Source organism: Hippoglossus hippoglossus, chromosome 12, assembly GCF_009819705.1.
Source record: "Hippoglossus hippoglossus isolate fHipHip1 chromosome 12, fHipHip1.pri, whole genome shotgun sequence".
In the NCBI taxonomy this organism is placed as follows: Eukaryota; Metazoa; Chordata; class Actinopteri; order Pleuronectiformes; family Pleuronectidae; genus Hippoglossus; species Hippoglossus hippoglossus.
This window is the reverse complement of record NC_047162.1, coordinates 7,337,064-7,351,795: the sequence shown is the minus strand read 5'-3', so window position 1 is coordinate 7,351,795 and position 14,732 is coordinate 7,337,064. Positions and strand designations below refer to the sequence as shown.

General features: G+C 39.9%; 2 protein-coding genes across 16 annotated transcripts in view; both read left to right on the top strand.

Moving 5' to 3' along the window:
• col27a1a (collagen, type XXVII, alpha 1a) overlaps positions 1-6,271 on the top strand; it is a 66,084-nt gene extending 59,813 nt beyond the window's left edge. Inside the window, exons 42-61 of the mRNA XM_034602401.1 lie at positions 220-276; positions 385-438; positions 517-570; positions 657-710; positions 1,288-1,341; positions 1,552-1,659; positions 1,924-2,031; positions 2,188-2,295; positions 2,403-2,456; positions 3,140-3,202; positions 3,297-3,350; positions 3,435-3,470; positions 3,606-3,623; positions 3,865-3,900; positions 3,995-4,021; positions 4,167-4,217; positions 4,307-4,475; positions 4,564-4,673; positions 4,782-5,000; positions 5,376-6,271. Of these exons, the coding sequence (XP_034458292.1) occupies positions 220-276; positions 385-438; positions 517-570; positions 657-710; positions 1,288-1,341; positions 1,552-1,659; positions 1,924-2,031; positions 2,188-2,295; positions 2,403-2,456; positions 3,140-3,202; positions 3,297-3,350; positions 3,435-3,470; positions 3,606-3,623; positions 3,865-3,900; positions 3,995-4,021; positions 4,167-4,217; positions 4,307-4,475; positions 4,564-4,673; positions 4,782-5,000; positions 5,376-5,522 (1,581 nt within the window). The 3' untranslated portion in view covers positions 5,523-6,271. The remainder of the gene's footprint in view (positions 1-219; positions 277-384; positions 439-516; positions 571-656; positions 711-1,287; positions 1,342-1,551; positions 1,660-1,923; positions 2,032-2,187; positions 2,296-2,402; positions 2,457-3,139; positions 3,203-3,296; positions 3,351-3,434; positions 3,471-3,605; positions 3,624-3,864; positions 3,901-3,994; positions 4,022-4,166; positions 4,218-4,306; positions 4,476-4,563; positions 4,674-4,781; positions 5,001-5,375) is intronic.
• Positions 6,272-10,032: 3,761 nt separating this feature from the next.
• The window catches only part of cdk5rap2 (CDK5 regulatory subunit associated protein 2), a 32,063-nt gene continuing 27,363 nt past the window's right edge, over positions 10,033-14,732 (top strand). For 13 of the 15 annotated variants that reach the window (XM_034602386.1, XM_034602393.1, XM_034602398.1 and 10 more), the window contains exons 1-2: positions 10,052-10,227; positions 13,344-13,399. In XM_034602386.1, the coding sequence (XP_034458277.1) occupies positions 10,175-10,227; positions 13,344-13,399 (109 nt within the window). In that variant the 5' untranslated portion in view covers positions 10,052-10,174. Of the gene's footprint in view, positions 10,228-11,034; positions 11,197-13,343; positions 13,400-14,732 lie in introns of those variants that run through there. The other 2 variants (XM_034602395.1, XM_034602391.1) reach the window with 2 other exon arrangements.

Below are 14,732 nucleotides of genomic sequence, written 5' to 3'. Positions count from 1 at the left end.
AAATATTTTCCATCAAAAAGAACCTGCTGCAAATACATCATGGCGTTGAATTTACAAAAATCCAGAGTGAGCTGTTTTGGCACATTTAAAAGATAGCATTCACAAACACAGAATTTTACAAGGTGTTTCAAAAGTAAGAAACAGTGCACTGACATATCAGGGATGTATGTTTTATAATATATATTTAATAACTTCCACTGTTCTGTTTTTCATCTACAGGGTGAGCAGGGGGATGATGGAAAAGTAGAGGGTCCTCCTGGTCCTCTAGGTGACACAGTAAGTCACACCTGACTTACTTTTCTCCCTCCTCTTACTGTTTGTCTGGTACATGGCTGCAGAAATCAAATCATTTACATTTGACTCTTATGTTTCATGTTTCATCAGGGTCCTCCCGGTGTCAGAGGGGAAAGAGGGGAATCAGGAGATCCGGGATACAAAGTAAGTCTCATCACTCCAGATGCTCTTAAAATTACTTTTCAGGGATCACAGGGTTAATAATCTGTTATCTTTGCTCAGGGTCAAATTGGTGTGGATGGAGAGAGAGGCAGGTCTGGAGCTCATGGTCTACATGTGAGTGTCAGAGGTTGTGATTTCCACATTCAGCTCTCAGACTTATTATCTCGATGTGCTTTCATTAACATGAATGTTAATTTCAGGGACACCCTGGACCTCGTGGGCAACAAGGACACAAAGGGTCCAAAGGAGATCAAGTAAGGAAGTCAAACAGAAACATTTTGTGTGTTTGCTGTGTGTGTAAGAAGATGATTGCGTTTCTGTTGGCATGTTTGAATAGTCATGGTTTGATATTCAGTCTTATTTATCACCCATATTGCATTAGCTAGTGTCCAAATCCTCAGCTGTGTCTGTTGTTCAACCTTCCATAGGTGCCTTAGATGTTCATGTTTGGGTGTAAGTTAAATGTGTAAGTAAACCAGGTAGAAGATGATTGTTCAACCTTTTTTGTGAGGTTGCAGAAATAATAGCAGGTTTCTGGCAGAGTGAGAAAGTTAGCTAATACAGCAAAGATCCAACAGAAACACCAATTTTAGTGAGGAGGCAATTAATCAGTCTGAATGAATGAATGATGATAACAGTAATAATAATAATAATAAAACAGAAGTACAGCAATGTCATGTGTTACTTTTGGCTCGAGAACTTCTTAGTAAGTTTTGAAAGTCAGAACGTTCTGCAGCTGTTATAGTGGCATTGTGGGTTATTGGCACAGATTAACAGTGGCATTGGAAAATAATAATAATTTCACCTTTAACACAATTTCTCTCCATTCAGGGTCAGAAAGGCAAAAAGGGTCAGAACGGACAAAAAGGAACCAGAGGAACAGAGGTAGGACAATGATTCTTTATACATCCACATCCGTACAGTATTAAACTCTCAACCTTTAAAATGTTGGTATCCAGGACAAGTATACTTTGAAATGATTCGTCAAAAAAGTCATGAATAGATTAATATAGACAGAGTCAAATTGTATGTGAAGACAGATGAAAAATGATCCCGCTTGGTGTAGATCTCTGATAAGGCCTCTCTTCTCTTCAGGGTGTGGGTGGTCCTTCTGGTCCCAGAGGTGTGGTGGGTCGAGAGGGACAGGAGGGTGCTCCAGGGATTGATGGAGTCCCAGGGAAGGATGGCAGTAAAGGCATGCCGGTGAGACAAATAAGAAATCCTAATAATCAGTTGTTCACTATCCTTGATGATCCTATTTGAATAACTAACAGTTTAGTCCTGCTATGAAGTCCTAGAAGCATAACTATTCATTATACTATACATGACAATGTGTTGAACAGAAGAAAAACAACTTGATAAAAAAGTCCTTATTTTGCCATTTCTGATCTACTGTCAGGACAAAAATGTGTTTATTGTTTTTAAGGGAAGATTCATCTTCATCCCATTTTCTCCATACGTATCTAGGGAGAGCATGGGGATGATGGGGAGGCTGGTCTTCCCGGTAAAGCTGGCTCACATGGTAAAACTGGCGTCCCAGGACTCCCGGGTGATCAGGGGGACATTGGACCAAAGGTAAAGTGGAATGCATTCACGTTAACAGTGCATAAAAAGGAGAACAGTCATCATTTTAGATATACTTTGATGTCATGCAAGAGATGCAGGAATAATTACTTAGCTGCCCATGAGTTGTCCTCACTCTGTCTTTTGTTCATTGACTCATTCATCCAGGGTGAGCAGGGTCTCCGAGGCCAAAGTGGACCTCTTGGGAAAAAAGGCTTCAGAGGTGGAATGGGGTTGCCAGGGCCACATGGAGACCAAGGATCCAAAGGACAACCTGTGAGCAGCCTCACACACTTAACTTACACAGACAAATTTCATGACATTATGTCAGGTTCTTTTGAAAGATGACATGTTTTTTGATTCTTTACTGAATTCTTTTTCAGGGTGATACAGGGGAAGCGGGCTTTCCAGGAATTCTGGGAGTTTTTGGACCAAGGGTATGTACAACATCAAACATCAACACCTCTTCAACAATCTCTGTGCACAAAATGTCAACATACATGTAGCTCAGGTGAATCATTAAACATCATCCTGTTTGTTCGCTATATAAGAGTGAAAATCAAGTCATTCACTGTGGCTACACTTTGTGGCTACACTTTTCACAGTGACAATAATTACATGTTTTCTTGCACGGGTGTGTGTGTGTATTCTATGTGTAAAGTCTGTTCCACACAGTCTTTGACACATATTGAAAGTCTATCCATTGACAGTTACTCTGTTTCCAAATCACTTACGGCTCCCCCCACCCCACCCCACCCCCATCACCACAGCTACTCTTTGAAGCAAGCCAGTAAAATTCCTCCTCACTCCTTGCCAATGATCTGTTCCATATAATCCCTCTAATGATTTACACAGTTGCCGTACGACACAAGCATCCATCACGCGTCTGTGTCAGTAAAGATCTGTTGTGTTCTACTGAAATCACCACACAGAACAAAGCCAGAGTTTGTTAGGAAAGCTGGATGGAAATAGTTAGTGATGTCAGATGTTCCATGATGACCTATAGATATAATCAAATATAAGTGTGTAACAAGACAATTTGCAAAACTGCCGTCAAGTATTATAGTTTAAAAGAGGTCTACAAAGTTTGTGCTGAAATGTTTGTCATGGCTGTTTGCAGGGACCTCCAGGAGACTTTGGACCAAAGGGCATACGGGGACCCAAAGGGCCACAGGGTTCAATGGTAAATAAATTTGTAATCTAATGATCGCGATTACACAGATGAAATGCAGATGGCCCTTTTCATCCTTTTTCTCCTACCCTTTTCTCTCCATCAGGGCAGAGGAGGAGTACTTGGCCCCATGGGAATTACTGGCCCCAATGGAAATGCAGTATGTATCATACAGAAAAAAGGAAGCTTCAAATTCCCTCTGCTGTTGTTCTTCAGTTTAGTGACTGTGTGCGTCTCTTTACAGGGTCCTAGAGGAGAGAAGGGCAATCGTGGAGAAACTGTAAGTCTTCTGGTCGTCTTACCACATCTGTGCTTTTCATTTTCATCACTTGTTTACATCATTTACTGTGTTAAAAGAAGATTTGAGGACAATTGTCAGGCTAAAAATAAGTTCTCTCTCTCTCTCTCTCTGCAGGGATTTCAAGGACCAACGGTATGTTTGCTTTGCATTGTCTTTTTTGTAGTTACAAATAGAATGAGATGAGATAAGATAGTTCTTTATTAGTCCCACTATGGGAAATGAAACATGTTACAGCAGCAAAGATTGAATATACACTTGGTAATAAATAAATAAAAAATACAATTTAAACACAAGGAAAACATTTAAATTTAACTGTGGCCACTTAATTTATATCATAAGCTCATCCATCATTTATGTTTTTTGTCTTTCTTAGGGATCTCCAGGACCTCGTGGACCCCCTGGACTTCCGGTAAGTCTTCCACCTTTTTAGGTTTTCACATGATGTCATATTTGAGTCTCATGATTCATTGTCTGAATAATCCTTTTATTTCTCTGCTTTTTAGGGTCCCATGACTGTCCCTTCGTCATTTGTAAGACATGTTGTGTTTGATGATTTCATTACATTCGATACTGAGTTGTCATGGATCAGTTTAACTACACTGTAACGTGTTATCCAGGAAGAAACAATGGCACTGATGAAATCAGACACTTTAAGATTTTGTTTTTGTGCTGCAGAAAGAAGACGGTCTTTTGTACATGGATTCACACACCTCACTCAGGACTGAGGTTAGTGGAGAATGACCATGAACATTTCTCTGTATCTTTTTGTCTTCGGATCTATTGAAAACTGTACGGACTCGTCTTTTTTTGTCCAGAATAAGCCAGTGATGGACCTGCCGATGTTGGACCAGGGCGCCGAGATCTTTAAGACCCTCCACTACCTCAGTAACCTGATCCAGAGCCTGAAGAACCCACTGGGAGCTCGGGACAACCCTGCCCGCATCTGCAGGGACCTGCACAGCTGTGAACAGAAGTTAAATGATGGTATGTGTGTGGCGTGTTGGAGACAAAGATGGTAAAGAGTTTTACAACAAATATACAAAGGATCCCAAAATGTTTTTGCATTTTTTAGGCACTTATTGGATTGACCCCAACCTGGGCTGTATGTCAGATACAATAGAAGTCTCCTGCAACTTTACTGGAGGTGGACAGACCTGCCTGAAGCCAGTAACGGTATCCAAGGTATTTAAAACAACAACAAAAATGATATCGGCAAAGTCTACAAGATAAATATATTGTAAATATCCCAGAAGCACAAAACAGGCTTGTTAACCAACGTTTTTCTTGCAGCCAACAATCAGCGTTGGTCGTGTCCAGATGAATTTCCTGCACCTGCTGAGTTCAGATGCCGTGCAGCACATCATCATCCACTGCCTGAACGTCTCCATTTGGAGGTCAGCTGAGGATCAGCTGGTCGCCCAGGGGTCTGTGAGATTCAAAGCTTGGAGTGGGGAGGTGTTCGAGGCGGGAGGAGAGCTGGAGCCAGAGGTCATCGAAGACTCCTGCATGGTACGAATAAGATCTGGCATGCAGTTAAATGTCTTTTAGTTTGTGCCGTTATTGACTTTCAGACTTTCACAACATATCAAAGTAGAATTGCACTTAGTAGAGCATACACCGCCGCCAAGGCCCAACAGTCCCCCTATAAAGCCACATTTAAATCAATTAGATCTAGATTTGTATTTTGATCTGCACCAAATTGCACAAGCTCATTTGTCCTGGATCTGTGCCAAAATGTAATGGGTTCTTCCTTGGCCCATGTCTCATCTTTCCACCAAGTTCCATGGAAGTCCCTTGAGTAGTTTTTGAGTAATCTGGCTGACAGACAAACAAAAAAATCTTTTTGCCTTGGGCTACTAAATATATTATCTATTTGGGTTTCAGATAAGAGATGGTCGCTGGCACCAGACCCATTTTGTGTTCCACTCGCTGGACCCCACCCTGCTCCCTGTGGTCGACGTCTACAACCTTCCGACCTCTACTCCCGGCTCACGTTACCACCTAGAAGTAGGTCCTGTGTGTTTCCTGTGAGGGCTGCAGCGTCACTCCCCTCGGACCATGGTGGGATGGATCATCACCCCTGGATGACATCTTTGTGCAGACATGGAGATCGGAGCAGTCTCCTTCGATCCACGGCCAAGCACTACCCAAGCGAGATCAAGTCCCCGCCCTCCCAAACAGATCCTGCTTCACTCTGCCAAATTCCCATTGGACTGCAGACACAGAGGGAGGACGCGTGGGAAGCAAGGGGGACAAAGAAGATCTGAGGAGGAGCAGGGGAGTTCTTGCACTAATGGCTTCTCAATACGGCAAAAGCTTCTTCAAGCTCTTCAAGAAGGATCTCAACATGTACAACTGCTTGGAGAAAAAAAAAAGGCTCTATGCCACACAATCTCTCCGGAACATTGCTGAGTGAAAGGAGACCAAGGCCAAGTCAATCAGTGGACATTATAGTAACTTATTTTTATATACAGTTTGTATACTGTGTGTACTTTTTTGGAAATACCAGGAATTCAATTCTGTCAGAAGAGAAGAATTAAAGTAATTGGGATCATTTAAATGTATATATATAAGTATGCTTATTATTATAACTTTTATACATGTATATCTTATGTAAAGAAATAATCTTCAAGTGCAATAGAAAATGAGAAGATAATTTGAGATTTTAAACTAATATGGAAGGATTTTTCAGGGGTGCCATTCTGTTTGCCCTTGGTGCTCATCTCCTCGTGATCTTGCTCGTGTGAATTTTTCCAGAGGCAGGCTCATTTGCGTAAATCACATCTGCATTTACCAATGCTCCAAATGGGAGCTTTCAGATTCCTCTCTAACGTGGGAACCACCAGTAACATCCAGTCAACTCCCAGTTAATTACGTCTGAAGCCATTCACTGTTCACATGGGTCAGTGCATTAAATACTTATTTTTTTGCTATACTTATAACTCATACTCAATTGAACCAGATGCCACTGATGATTGGGGGAGATATATGTGGTTGTGGACATTAGAAGAAAAATATAAGAGTATAGAGCTCTAGTTCTCAAAAGTGTTTTATTAATTGCTCTTCTACTGTGGAGTGTCACATCAGGCTTAAAATTTCCTTTAAATAAAAAAGTAGGAGGGTAGAAGTTATTATTTACTCAGCAACACATGGGACGAGGAGTGTCTACCTTATTCACAGTAGACAGATCACAAATACAGGCAATACTTAGAGGAGAACTGAGCCACAGGAGAGGGGAGAGTGGGTCCAGGAATCAAAATTAAACGCCATCTTTTGAATCTCACCTTCTCTCTAATGCATGGTGCTAAGTAAATTATCTAAGGTGCTAATCATAGTGCTGTAATTACACCACTTTTCTAAACTATTCTGATGTTTTTTTTTTGTGCATGCTTGCCTAGATTAATAAAATAAAGTCTGTATATTGTCATCGCTTCCATAATCCACTACAACAGTAATATCCCATCCATAGTTCCCTAATAGTCAACCATCGATACAGTTTATTTTTTCAATGCTGCAATTTATTCTGAGGGGAAATAATTTAGAAATAACTTTAAAAACTACAAAAACAGATTCTCCTTTTGTATCCAGTATAAATCACAGGGTTTGAAGTATTTTTTCTGTACAAAGCCCCCCACAGCTGTATGTAATATTTTAGAAACACATGTAGTGGAAATAGTTTTAATTAAATAAAAGTTTCTTTGTTGTAGCTGGACACAAGTGTGTATAATTGTGCAAATCTTTCTGTATACAGTGGATCCCCTCTTGCTAATTTAATGTTATTTAATGTTGTAAACGTGGTGGCCAACTAAGCAAATATCTGTTGGTTAAAGCAATACTACTCTTTATGACATCGTTATATATCAGTTCGCCCAACTGGTCTTGGAGTTAATAGATTTTATATGTGTAAATTTGGGGCTCCAGAGAACAAATTTATTACAATGTTAATTATCTTTTATTTTTTTAATTTTTGTTATAATGCTTTATGTTGTTTTTTCCTCTATGATAATCAACCATGTACTGTACCAGGACTCTGTGCTATACTATAACTTGTGTTTTAAGGAATTATGCAAATATGTGAAAATTGATTCTTCTTTTTTTTTTTGTAAATCTGTTGTAGACATTAAAAACGAGATCAGAATACCTCACATTTTTACACATCACATCGCAAAGGTTTTCTATTGCCTTCCTCTATCCTCTAAAAATCTGTTTGAAAGTATCAGCCACATACAGTAAGTCATCAAACTCTGTACAAAACCATTTCTGGTCTCTACATCCTTTGCCTTTCTACTTTATCCATTGCTCAGTGTCCATTCGTTCAATAAATACTTTCAATTTGTGTGTGGATGATTACTTTTAAGCTATTTACGTAGCTGGAATACCTACAAATAAAATTAAATAAAGTACCTGATGCATACAATTATTTTATAAAGAATTTTGTATCACTTGTGCAATTTCTACATAAGCAATTTTACACAACCTGTATTGATATTTACAAGCCAAACAAGTTTCTAAAGGTACAGTTGCATATCTTTAATTTCACTGAAGATCTGAAAATAGTCCTAATGAGCACAAATGTTTTTTTTCTCATATAGTCAATACTTTTTTATGCCACCAGATGCAAAGAGTTATGACGACTGCCAAGGGTTTTGTAACACAACTCAAGTCACTGTTATATATAAACAAGTCATTGTAATGTTGCTTGATTGTGAGACTACTGTTTCACATATAAACACCCTCTCTGTTTGATTCATGGCAGCCAGAAACAGAAGCTTAGACCTGTGTGACCTTCATGTGCCAATATTCTTCAAAAATAGTTTAGGAGGTAAGAGGATAGTCTTGTGGAGGATTGAGGATCTGTTGAGCCCACGGTCAGATTAACTAGTGGGGAAATCAGGACGAAATAATTCACCAAAGGTCTTTATGAGGAATATGCCCTGTATGATATCCATCAAGAATCAGTAGAGTGCATACCTCCACCAAGGCCAAAAAGTCCCCCTAAACTGCAACCAAATTGAACACACTATCAGTAGCCTACTTGATTATTTTTCCCATCAAGATCAATGCATCATTCCCTGGTATGAGAATGGGAAATGTAAAAAAAATACTAATATTTCACGATGTTAAAGCAAGTGATAAAAAAATCCTGGATCCACCCCTTTGTCCGGATCTATGCCAAATTGAATGAGTTCTTTCTTGGCCCATGTTCCATCCTTCCACCAAGTTTCATGGAAATGTACATGCCGACAAACAGACAAACAAATGGACAGTGGCGAAAACATAACCTCCTTGGCTGAGGTAACAGGTCTATAAGTTGGATGTTGACACAAGGCCCCTCTTCATGACAGGGCCAAAATAATTACTTACTAATATATGACCTATCTTAGTTGATATTGTACTTTATTTGTGTAAATCCCCGAATACAGTGACGTGCAGTGAACTGACCATGGAGGCGGCTTTCTGCACTGCTCAGTCGGTGATCCACCCTTGTTTGAACCAGATATGAGAAGAAAAGGGAGTGGTGGGTGTTTCACAGAAAGTCTTCATGGTGGTTGTGTGCGTGTGTGTGTGTGTGTGTGTGTGTGTGTGTGTGTGTGTGTGTGTGTGTGTGTGTGTGTGTTGGGGAGGGGCGTGCTAGATTAAAAAATAAAAAATAAAATAAACTGACAAGCTGCATCTGTGCATTAGACTGGATCACTTCCCTTGAGAGACATTACACTACATTGTTTTGCTTTAATACCTCCTCTAGCCCCGCTGAAATCCACAGTTACACCAGACGATGGCGCTACGGTTGTATGCATTGCATGTTGCAGGTGAACCATCTCTCCGCTCAGCAGGTTACTGGTTCCCCCTGAACTTCTTTTCAAATGGCTGATAAAATGTCCAGACTGTGGTCATCCCTGTAGACTGCATTCTACCACATGTTATAATTGAAGCGAAGCAAGTGTTAATTAAGCCTCACCAGTCACCACCATGCAACACACCCTCCATCCAACTCACCACACACATACACATTATAGTGAAGCATACTCTCAAATGATGAGAGACAGACTCGGTCAAAGTCCCCTTAAACACTTTTAAAAGTTGTAAAGTGCAAACGTGCTGCACATTTATTCTAAACTTACGGTTTTATGTGACTGTGGCGATCTGCAATAAATCAATAAGATAATAAAGAGTCCTGTGAATAAACATACATTTGATTTGAAAAGCATGTTGTCAGAAACCCTGCACGGTTGTAAACAGAGCAGACATATTTCTGAAGTGTTGCTTTTGGCCAATCGCTTTGTCCCAGAATACACCAAGCGTGATGCTGCATTTCACAACACTGGACAATTAACATACCCCGTGTTTTAAACTGTCATATCACATTTAAATATCATTTTTAACCACTACACAAATGGAGATTAAAATAATGATAACACGGGTGCATTATCTTTAAATGTATATCGGTATTATTCCTATTCTATAACGTATCTACTGCGCGATTTCAGTGATTTGAAATATTTCCCACGCAGCTTGAAGGCAGCACCAGTTTCCAACGTGCACACTGGTGACGTTTACCATCTCATGATGGCGGTAGCCTGGACTGTTTTGAATTCCGTCCCGCTTTTCGAACTTTACGTCGCGTCTCGTCGGTAGAATGTCACATTATTCCTCCAGGAACATATAACAAGTGGACCGGTATCATGGACTCATTCGCGGGGGACGACGTGACGCTCCCCGTTGATATCAACGGAAGGTAAAACAAACGAACAACGGTGTCTGGCGAGCTAGCGCTAGCATGTGTGAGCGGTGTTGTACGTTGAAGCTAACACACTAATCCCAAAACACTAGTTAGCGCTGCTCGGGGCCCCGACTATTAACTGAAACCACACCGAACTACTAAAGTCACTGTTCCTCAGCTATACAATGTTAATGAAGGAAGTTACTATAGGTGTATCACCAGTAATAAGCTACATGTATACTCTATTTGGTAGGTTTGTTAAGGTTACGGTTAATAGGAAATCACTAGTTTGTTCATCTGTATTGATGTCTGACATCTGGAGAGTCCACATCTAAAGTTGTGTTGCTATGTATGTGTTGCTACCTAGCTATTTGTAGCATCAATTTCTATATGTATTCAAAAGGAACCGAATGAATGCTAGTTCTCGTAGCTAACTGAGAAGTTCGCAACCCTTGCCCTTAGGTAAGTTTGTGTTTGCAGTAGCGTATTTGACAGACCATATGGAAGTAAAAGACATCATTCTTTGTAATAATAATCAGCCAACAACCCTGATTTAAAACAACAATAGTTTTTGTGATCTAGGTCTCATTTATACCAAAAACAGATGTCAAGTTTTATAAAGAAATGAGAGTTGTGGATCAAAATCAAAATAACCTTTCCTTTACGTTATGCACACAAAGTGTTGTAGCTACATTGGTACACAAAGCATGTCATGTTTAGGCTGCTTCCTGATATTACCGTTACAAATCATATGCAGAGCTCATTGGACGTCGCTGTGAAATCACCACAGTCAGTAGTCGAGCTGTCACACAGAGAGTGAAAGAAAGCGGAAATGATCAGAGCCAGTTTTTCCAGCGTTGTTCAAACTGCAGCAGCAACGTCTCCCTGCACCCTTCGCACAAGACGAGGAGTTAACTTGTCATATGTGTTTTGTATTTTCTTTCCTGCGTCCTCTTCGTGACATGAGGGACGAGTGTGATCGTGGTAGGTGAACCATGCAATGCTCGCTGTGCTCTCCAGTGCTGATGCTGGATAGTGTTTGCTGTATATTTATATAGTCTGTAGCTCTTTCTGCTCCACTGAAACACTAGTCACGTCGGATCCCTGCGTTAAAGTTTGTAGAGCACTTATTTAGGCTGCTTTTTAAATGTCCTAGTCCAGCTGTGTTGTGTTGTGCGTAGGAGTGGTCATCCAGATGGTTAGTGTGCCTCAGTAATCCAAGATGTTAGCTGATATGTGTGGTGTAAATTACTTATTCGGTAATTCTGAAACCTGACTCACATCACTCTTTTGGTTTCAATAATATGGCAGTGTTGTGTGTGTTGAGGCTTCACTTAATGTTGTTTTTAAGTCATCACTGTAAGTGATATTGTTGTGAGTTGCTCTCATGTTTGCCACCAGCAGCTGAACAAAGTGAGAGAAAAAAGAGGAAGTCACTGTTTACAGGAGCTCACATTGTTTCCACTGAGTGCAGGAGGGGTCTGTACAAGTGCAGCACTGGTGGCACAGATGTGTTTTAATGTCATCACTTCTTCATGAGAATATTTCATTTGGGAGGAAGCTTTATCACATGTTGATTTTCAGTGCTTTTATGCTTATCGTGACCCTCGTTTTAGACTCCTTCCTGCCCTTTAACACAGGAAGGGGTTGCTTGGCATGTGAAACATCTATGATGCAATAATTCTCAACACATTTTCACCGACCTTCAGCGTTCAGTGGAGGGTTATTTGGCTTTTGCTGCTATTTAATCTCCATGTTTTGTTTTTTGTTATTGTATCAAATGGAATATTGGTGACTTTTACATTTCAAAGTCTTCTTTTAATTTGACCACCACCAAAAACCTGAATACATGTCCATGGTCTAAGTATTTTCAGTTGAAATTATATGTAATGTTCTCCGATATGACATGTTGCTTCATGTGGCTCTAAGTTTGTAATGTGCAGGGTGTTGAAGCAAAACAAAGGTGGGGAGGAGCTCTGTCATAATGCAGTCTGACACCATGGAAGTTATAAATAATAGTGTGAATCGAGCAGGGATATGTCCAGAGTCACAAAAAGGCCAGAGAAGAGATTTTCTATAAAACACACCAAAGAGCAATGTCGTTTTTAAAAAGTCTCAAGTGACGGTTATAGACAAAAATTCTTACATAGATGTAAACTTTCCTACCATGTTTATTTTGTCATTTTAAATCAGTAACATTTTACATAAAGAACAATCTGCCAAGTTCTACGTACAAAGAATATCTCACTAAAAGAAACGCTAAACAGTTGACCTTTACTGAAAAATATTGTGAACCAGATGAGCAGCAGAGCCGCTGAGCTTCCGGTGCCAGGGGAGGTACGGGAGGAAGTTGTTCTATGAAGGACGTCATATTATTAGTCACAAAGGTCGGGGTCAAGGAACACGAGCCTGGACTCCAACAGTGCATGTTTTTGTTGTGCAAGTCATTTCCCTTCTGAAGCTGATTTAGAAATATTCGGCAACTGTTATTAATAATATAACATTAATAATTGTCATCACTGCAAGGGATACATGTGTGTTGTGTTCCTTTAGTGTCATTGTTGATCCACATGTGCGTTGCTGATGTTTGGTGCATTGTACCGTGTCTGTGAGTGACACCACTGTCCCGTCACTGTGTGACGCTTCACTGACCAGAGTCACAGTAGTTTACTTGTCCACCAATGAAAGCATTCTTCGTCCACTGCTCTGTCTGTTTTTCTCTCCTCCTGTCTGACATGAGAGCTAGGCTGCCACTGGCACATGGTCTCACACTCTCAGCCTCACACAAACACACGCGCGTGCAGACACACACATACACAGAAATGAGGCTCTGCCGGAGTGGATGTAAATGAAGCGGAGAGTCATTCTTAAGCTATTTATGGAGTGTCCTTAGGGCTCAGTGAACTTGGCCAGCGTGAGTAATGCATTGCATAAAGTCCTCGCATTGGTGTTTTTCAAAAACCATAATAATCAGAGTATGTGGGTACAGTTGAGTTAGGGAGCGTGCTTTGGTTTCTGTGATTTTTTTTTTTATTATGAATTTTCATCTTGAATGTGGCTGAAATGTAACAGTGACCTCTTTTATTCTTAGTGACTTGGCTGCATCACTAACATAATGATTTTATCCCCAGCTGCAGACTGCCAGACTCCATAGATGCTGGAGAATATTCTACAGACAGCATGACAGGTACAGTAAAACCTTCTTTTGTTCTCTTGTTGTGCTCTTTGTTGCTCAGGTGTGACCCTCCCCAGTGTATTAATTAATACTGCTGCTGATTCGTTGCTATTACCTCCCACACTTGTCTCCAAAGCTATAATGAGGGATTGGCTGGATGATCTTAATGAGCTAATCCCATTTCTAATTCACTGTCATGCTTTTGTTTTGTACCAACAATATACTTAGGGACAGGCAATAGAAACAAGCCAGTAAACAACTCATTTATAGATATAGGTGAGCGTCTGTGGTTCTCTGTGGAGTCAGCTGCGTGTGTAAGGCAAAGGGACGTCAAGGAAAACATTGACCTTTGCAGCATTATGATCAAATCTTTGAAATGTTTTACTGAAGTGGCTTTGAAGTAAAAATGTACATGCCTGGATAATATTACAATCTACAATGTGATATGATATATATGTGTCAAATATTTAGTAGAGTTTACTATATGTAGCTTTCGGTTTTGTGTGTGTGAGTGCGTGCGTTGGTGCATTTGGCTATTGTGTAAAATGTTATAAATCAATGAACAGTATTGTATTATTGCAATATTGGATTTTCATATTACTTTTAGTTCATTGGGATGGAGACCTTGATCTGTCAAATATTTTATTTGCTGTATTTATCATAACAGAACATTTGGACAGTAACAGAAAATGTACTGTATGGTGATTACAAATTTACCATTAAATCAGCTTATTGCAGATAAATCAGTACTTGTGCACTTGTTGGCTGATCTGTAACAAGAACCCTCATTTCAGACTTGCCAAGTTAGGTTTGAGATCATTTAGAAAGTGTTACCCTTTCATAATGTTGTTTATCAGAGAGCTCTGGCAAATCTTTCAACTTGTCCTGACCAGTATGTTTCTAAATCACACTTAATAAAAACATATGGGTATGGTAATATATCCTAATGAAAAATTGCGTTTAGAGTGAAAGAAGACTTTATCTATAAAGATGGTGTCTTAAGTCTTGATTTTCTAATAACTGACTTGTTTCTGCACATACCTACTTCAAACAATATTCTGTCTGCAGAATCTTGGATAAGGTGCGTTCTGAAAAGACAGAATATCCTTTAATCACTGAACTAGAAACAAACTGACATTTCCATCCATTGCAGCAAGCATCTTGTTTTGCTCCTTCTATTGTCTAGCTACCCATCTTTTATTTTTGTTAACTCTTTTATTTTCCTCGATACTGGCCTCAGTAGGTCTGTCACCACTGTGACCCAAACTAGATTCAGCTATGAAGAGAGAAATAGATTTACATTAAAGACATGAGAATGCACTGAAGGCAACAAGCAACATATCTA